Source organism: Acipenser ruthenus, chromosome 1 (assembly GCF_902713425.1).
Source record: "Acipenser ruthenus chromosome 1, fAciRut3.2 maternal haplotype, whole genome shotgun sequence".
NCBI lineage: Eukaryota > Metazoa > Chordata > Actinopteri > Acipenseriformes > Acipenseridae > Acipenser > Acipenser ruthenus.
The window spans coordinates 95,392,285-95,399,632 of NC_081189.1; the positions used below are offsets into that span (position 1 = coordinate 95,392,285).

General features: G+C 37.2%; 1 protein-coding gene across 4 annotated transcripts in view; it reads left to right on the forward strand.

Moving 5' to 3' along the window:
* LOC117420710 (stromal interaction molecule 2-like) overlaps positions 1 to 3,091 on the forward strand; it is a 99,977-nt gene extending 96,886 nt beyond the window's left edge. For 3 of the 4 annotated variants that reach the window (XM_034034250.3, XM_034034251.3, XM_034921059.2), the window contains 2 exons: positions 432 to 627; positions 1,147 to 3,091. In XM_034034250.3, the coding sequence (XP_033890141.2) occupies positions 432 to 627; positions 1,147 to 1,600 (650 nt within the window). In that variant the 3' untranslated portion in view covers positions 1,601 to 3,091. The remainder of the gene's footprint in view (positions 1 to 431; positions 628 to 1,146) is intronic. The other variant, XM_034034253.2, reaches the window with a different exon arrangement.
* Positions 3,092 to 7,348: the final 4,257 nt, after the last annotated feature.

The following is a 7,348-nucleotide window of genomic DNA, read 5'->3' on the forward strand; positions in this document are numbered from 1 at the left end:
AACTGCAGCTTTTCTTGTCCGAGTCTCATTCCTGACGATATCCTGCTATAGTCACCTTTTACTGTTACAGTATTATTGTAAAGGGACAATTTGTTTTACTATTTTAAACTTTAGTCTCTTGTTTAATAAAACATTATAACACCAAGCTAATTTAAATGAGAGAGAAATCTAAGACAGAATTTAAACTTACTGAAAAGGGTGTATTTCGAAAGTACTATTTGTCAATATTAAAAACATGCCCAGTAAAGCATTATGGGGAATTAATAAAACACTTTACATTAAAATACATTTACATTAAAAAAGCTAATATTTCAAGGAGAGTTCTGAGGCGACCTTCACCTGTTAGAAAGCAGAAATCTAACAAGCCTGTGTTTTGCATTGTGTAACCAACAATAGATAACTAATTGTTTTTTCACCTTTGCCCTATTTAGCTCCACTAATGAAGGTGGGCTCATTAAGAAGCAGTAGCCAGTGCCGCTCATGGCGCAGCATAAAGAGTTCACTTGCACAGGCCCAGCCTGTCATGCTCTCCTCAGATCCTGATCTTCTGTCAATGGCCAGCTGTCCTCCAGCTTACTGCACAGAGGAGGAAGAGGATGCTATCAACTTTAATGCAGAGAGAAAATGGTATGTACTGTATGGGAACAAATATGTTTTTTTTCCTATTGTTTGTTATTATATATTTTTTAATATACAATAAAAAATGACGCATACATGCTGTCATGGAAAAGCTCTGTTCTCATACTGGTTTGGTGTTAAGTGCATTAAAGAGTACAGTTTCCCCTCACACATCGGGTTGCTAATAGATGCAGTATGAAATGGCCATTTTAAATCGCTTTTATAAGCAAGCAGCAGAAAACCATTAGCAGAAACTTTTAAAATTTGATTTTAACCTCCAGAGTAACATTTGTTTTGGCTTGCAGGGTACTGCTACTGGGATTATTTTGTAAAGCTATGCTACTATTGTTTAGTATATAGTTCAATAAATAATATATTACTTGTATTCTCTCTGGATTCCTCGCAGTTAAATATCAAATAGACAGATATAGGCCTTAAATAATCTTGAGTAATCTTGACTGTGATGATTAGGATTGTAGAACCAAGTAACTGTATCTTAAAAACTCAATGCTATGTGTTCTGTTACAGGGACATGCAGGATACATGGTCAGATAGTGATTCTTTGAACTCTTCTTTAGGAAGAAAACAGTTTCCAAGCACAATTCAGGAAGTTCCTTCTCGAAAAACCTCCAGGGATGAGCTGTTTGATCAAGAACTGAGTTTTACAGATTCACCAACATCCTTTGATCAGTCCAAAGGTTCCCCTGACTCTGTGGGTGTCATTGAATCCAAAAGCATGGTCTACAGCCCTGCCAGCAAGATGGTCTACAATGGCATCTTGGAGAAGTCTTACAGTTTGGGCCAGCTGCCCAGTGGGCTGCCTGTCTCAGAAACCTGCTACCCTTCTCTCACTTCACTGAACATTGAGGGCAGAGTAGCAAAGGAACAGAAGATAAATAGTTTGAAACAAGACTCCTGTGATGATGTTGACAAGATTAAGAAGTCATCCAAGTTAAAAAGCTTCTTTAAAAAGAAAAAGTAAGAAAGCTAGCTTCAGGAGGACTGGCATCAAAGCCAAAATCTGTGACTTAGACATGGAATGTAGCTCTATTTTGATGCCCCAAATTGGAAGTCATTTTGGAATGCCTCTTTATTCACTCATAGCTTCATAGTTAACTGACTTCAAAGGTCAAAGGGCATGCCAGCCATCCCCTAGACATCGATGAAGAGTGTGGACTGTTTACTGTAACTTTTGCATATTTATTGTTTTTTGGGGGGGGTTTTGTTAGAAAAAGCACCACTTAAGCTTTAACAGAGTTCCTGTTTACTGAAGCCTTGAGTTGTCTTTGCACAGAGCTAAGAGGTTTATGGAACCAGACTAACTTACCTGCAGCTTGTTGCACTACCACTTTCCATACGTGGAAGGTACCTATTAAGATCATTAAGATTTCTACAAATACAGAGGAAAATATGTTTTTACAGAGTTCTATTTGAGGTTTTTCAACAGACATAGGGTTTCTATTGGTTGGGTTTCAGTAAGAGACTATGGTTTTCCTTGAAATAAAAATAAACCCGATCCCTTTCATGTGCTTCAGAAAAAAAAAAAATAGCCCTGCAGTAAAGAACTTTGTTCACAGAACTTGGCTCTCACTGTGATTTATTGCAATCTAAAGCTGAAAAAAGCTTCAATTTCCCTGTTTTACTTGTACAGGTGGTTGTGATAGAGTCTGGCCTGGCAGACGATTTTTTTTTAACTCATCATTGACTTGCTTACAAAAAGGAAACTAGTTTACAAAGTTTAAGGGTTTTACAATATTTGGTGTGTGAATCTTTGTACTGTAGAATAAATTAATAAAATTGAGGCAAATAAACCGTGGTGTTTATTTTCCATTTCACTGAATATATTTTGTACCTTTTAAAAAAAGCAAAAAATACTAATTTCCCCTTTAGAAAAAAAAAGTAATTTGTAAGACTGTTGTTATTTCTGGGGAAGGGTGTGGTAGAGTCGTTTTAGATGAACACACACCCTTTTCTATGAGAGGCTGTATTTTTAAGTTGTGTACCCAAAATGATGGGTTAAGGTATGGTTAGCCCTTACATTTTATTGTTTTTTTTTTGTCTCGGCGTAGAACAAATATAAAGGGAGTGCCATAGAGTCAGACTGTAACACTTATAGCCTATTTAATCAACAAATTGAATGTCGTATGAATATTGAATTAGATGCTATAGTACTGTGTATAAACTTGCTGTAAGTTTAAAACTCCAAACCAAAAAAAAAAACATTGTGAATCAGGCCCATTTATGGAAAAAAAAACAACCATAAATTGTGAATCAGGCCCATAATAGGCACACAGTTAAGGTTACGATTTTGTTGTTTAATCTTTGTTAATTTTCTTGTTTAGAATTGTATGTCCAAGTTATTTCCTAATTTATATAATGTGCAGTGCATTTATATATTTTGCACAACAGAGTTGTTGATATTAAATCCCCTTATATAAATTAGTTGTTTTCAAATAAAAATAAATAAAATTCCTGTTCTGTTTTGTTTGATGGTGTTATGAGATGGATCACTTTTGTTAACTTCTCATTTGTAATTTTCTATACTGTTAAGAACAGCAAGCTGGTCACACATTTCCATTGCCCCTATGATCAGGGAGCACACATTGTTTTCAAGATTTTTTTGATAGATCTCCCAAAACAAATTTTATTCACAGAGCAGTGATTTCTTTTTTGAATAACACATTTAACCAAACTCATGGTAAACTGAGGAATTCATCAGGAAAAATGTATAAATTTTAAAGTTAATGTACAGTATGACCAAGTGGGACCAGTATGACCAAACACAAAGCTGAATCGGTCTGCCAGGTACAGTACGTGAACCAAAGCTTCTGTTCTGCCACACACACACAAACAAACTTGCTCAGACAGTTGACAGAGTTTCAAAGGAAGCCAATTTGTTGCTGGCGTATTGAAGAAGAATAACAAGCATTTATAGCCGTGTTCACACTTGTATCGGTATGATACTGGTCAGATTGTCCCCAGCTCACTTTTCAACAGCAGTACAAGACCAATACTGTTGCATTATACCTGTCTCATTTAAACTGGTTTATATCAATACACATATCAAAGAAATTCTATTACACCAAGATACTCAACTCCACTGATTCCCTATGCGGACTTTCGTCACGCTGCGCGCAAAGGGCTTGCGATATAGAGAGCTTGGTAGAAGTTTCTCTATTGAGAGTCAGTAAAGCAGTGTCGGATTGAGCTGCTTTGAGCTGATTTTATCGATGCTTAAAAATATAAGAAACTTGTGGAGTCTGTTTTACATAGCCCGTGGTAATGATGACATTCCCTAATTTATACAAAAAATGCACTTTTCTGAAGGCAGTACCAGAGATGGCACACGCTCACAAAACAGATGAGCACTATGCACAGTACAGCGTAGACAGGTGCATTATAAAATTGGATTTATTGGTATTTAAACATTATGAAATGTTTTTACCATTTAATCAAACTTGCAATATTTATTGGAGAAGGTTTTTATTTATTTATTTTTAATATATAATGAAATAAGAGAATTGTGTATTCCTGAATCAATTAAGCTAATTATTTAAGGTATTTAAAATAATATTTCATTACAGTAATATTAAAACTATTGACAGCTATACATTCACACTGCTAAATATAATGCTTATTACCATATTACTACACTAAATGAAGTAAGTATCGCAGTAGGGATTCAAGGAAATGCATGCACATGGATTAGGGATTGGTTAACATGTAGAAAACAGAAAGTACTGATTAGAGGAGAAACCTCAAAATGGAGCAAGGTAACCAGTGGAGTACCACAGGGATCAGTATTAGGTCCTCTGCTATTCCTAATCTACATTAATGATTTAGATTCTGGTATAGTAAGCAAACTTGTTAAATTTGCAGACAACACAAAAATAGGAGGAGTGGCAAACACTGTTGCAGCAGCAAAGGTCATTCAAAATTATCTAGACAGCATTCAGAACTGGGCAGACACATGACAAATGACATTTGATAGAGAAAAGTGTAAGGTACTGCACACAGGCAATAAAAATGTACATTATAAATATCACATGGGAGATACTGAAATTGAAGAAGAAATCTCTGAAAAAGACCTAGGAGTTTATGTTGACTCAGAAATGTCTTCATTTAGACAACGTGGGGAAGCTATCAAAAAGGCCAACAAGATGCTCGGATATATTATGAAAAGTGTTGAATTTAAATCAAGGGAAGTAATGTTAAAACTTTACAATGCATTAGTAAGACCTCATCTAGAATATTGTGTTCAGTTCTGGTCACCTCGTTACAAAAAGGATATTGCTGCTCTAGAAAGAGTGCAAAGAAGAGAAACCAGACATAGTCTTGAACAAAGAAGACTACGTGGTGATCTGATTCAAGCATTCAAAATCCTAAAAGGTATTGACAATGTCGACCCAGGGGATTTTTTTGACCTGAAAAAAAAACAAGGACCAGGGGTCACAAATGGAGATTAGATAAAGGAGCATTCAGAACAGAAAATAGGAGGCACTTTTTTACACAGAGAATTGTGAGGGTCTGGAACCAACTCCCCAGTAATGTTGTTGAAGCTGACACCCTGCGATCCTTCAAGAAGCTGCTTGATGAGATTCTGGAATCAATAAGCTACTAACAACCAAACGAGCAAGATGGACCAAATGGCCTCCTCTCGTTTGTAAACTTTCTTATGTTTCTTATTTTGCTACATATCGTACATACTGTGCACATTGTGTGCACATGCCTCATACTCATCTATTCCATTGTCATACCAATCCACCTGTCCACACTTGAACTGCCGTTTTTACACATTAAAAAATCAGAAATATATGCATAGCAATTTTGCTGCACAGCTTGTCTGCCTCCCCTCCCGCCTCCCTTAAAACTTGACAACTACTGACAACTACATCTCCCAGAATACAATGTCTTCAGTTACTAGGAAACTGTACACAAGAAAAAAACAACCCAACAAACATCCAATCTCTGGCTAGCCCTGTTGTCTTTGCAGCCAATCACAGCAAGAATAAGATAAATCCAACGCTGCACAGGTTGAAGTGTAAACACCCCAGTCCAGCTACAAATCCAAATGGAACCATCATCAGAGGCAACCGCTAAAAAAAAATGCCTATAATATTAAACAAACTGGTTTATAACGTAATGCATGTCCTTATTTTATTTATCTGTATGGCTTTATATTGAAGTTTTAACATGTTCACAGAGTTTAAGAATTTAATGTTAAAATATAAGGAATGAAATTAATTTGCAGTCAGTGTGATACCTCGAATAAAATACGCTGAGCCGATAAAGAACCTTGTAGAACACACTCGTGGTTGTACAGTAGTTCAAAGTAACACTGCAGTTAAAATGAAAAGCTCTTTGTTAATGCCTACGCCATTACCATTAAAGATTGTACAGTATTTATCGAGATTACTGATGACTTCAAGGTAATGTTGCATTTTACCCCCTGAAAATATATTTTACTCTCTCAGTGTTAAAATTACAGGGTAAGTTACTCCCAGACCCACACCTTATCTGAAGCGCTGGTTCCGAGTCATATCACAACTGTACCGGTATGGAACTTGCTCTTGATTGGGTTTTGTATCGATACAGTTATACCAGTACCACACCGATAACAGCTGCAGTGTAAGCAGATGTTGCGATACTGTTCCACAATGATACCATTATAAAAATGCAAGTCTGAACAGGGCTTATATTCATTGACAGCAGCTACATTGTTAAATAGGCCCCATCCATATTTCTGGTTGTGTGAGATGAGCTCTTGGGAACATTAGAATGTAACACTTTCTTCAGTAACTGTTCTTTAAAAAAAAATCCATATTTTTTATGTTTATAGCAGGTTGGTAGTTTTACATCCTGATCTAAAAGACTGCACTTGAAACAGGATTGTCAACCTACACTGATCATGCTGAGGTGTTAGCATTTTAGTGCCAAGCCAGGATGAAATGTGACAGGCTGCTAGCACAAAAGCTGCTGGACTTCATGATGATTAACCAGCCCACTATAAATCAGTGGGTTACCGACACCTTAAAAATACACATACTTCATGCAACCTGGTGATTTACAGCATTGTACTTGCATTGAGCTCCAGTAAGGGTGAAATTCATCCTTTATTATTGTTAGTTGGTTTATATATTTTTTCTTTCATGGCTCATTGAAATAAAAAAGGATTGATTTTTTTTATTTTTTAAGCCCTGTTATCTTTACTTTGGGATTGGGTCTTGAATAATAATCCTTTTTTAAGTGGTGTTGCGGCACACTTGTAGTGAGAGCAGCTGCTGGGCTCAGCAGCACTGCGCAGGACCAAGATACTTGCTTCAGTTGTGGTTGCTTGCAATCTCTCCTACAGTATCCTGATGTCGTTTTGATGACAGCTTTAGCATCACCATTACGAAGGCTGTTGGTTAATTCTAACAAGCAGGCTTCCTTCAGTCTCATGTGAGTACTGACTGAATGGTTTTGCCAGTGGCTTGTACAAGTGGGCATCTCTGTACATTGCTACCCGTGGTAACTGCGAACTGGTGGTACTGGTGTCCACCCCGAACTGTGCCTGTACAGTACGTACCTACCCGGTGCTAAGGTCACCGAACTGACCCAGTGCTAATGTCACCAAACCAGTACCAAACTGACCCGGTACCGGCTTGGTTTCTACCTGGTCCTACACGGCCCGCTACCGGTGCTTACATCCCCGGTCCGGTACCAAACCGCTCTTGGTCGGGTCTTGACC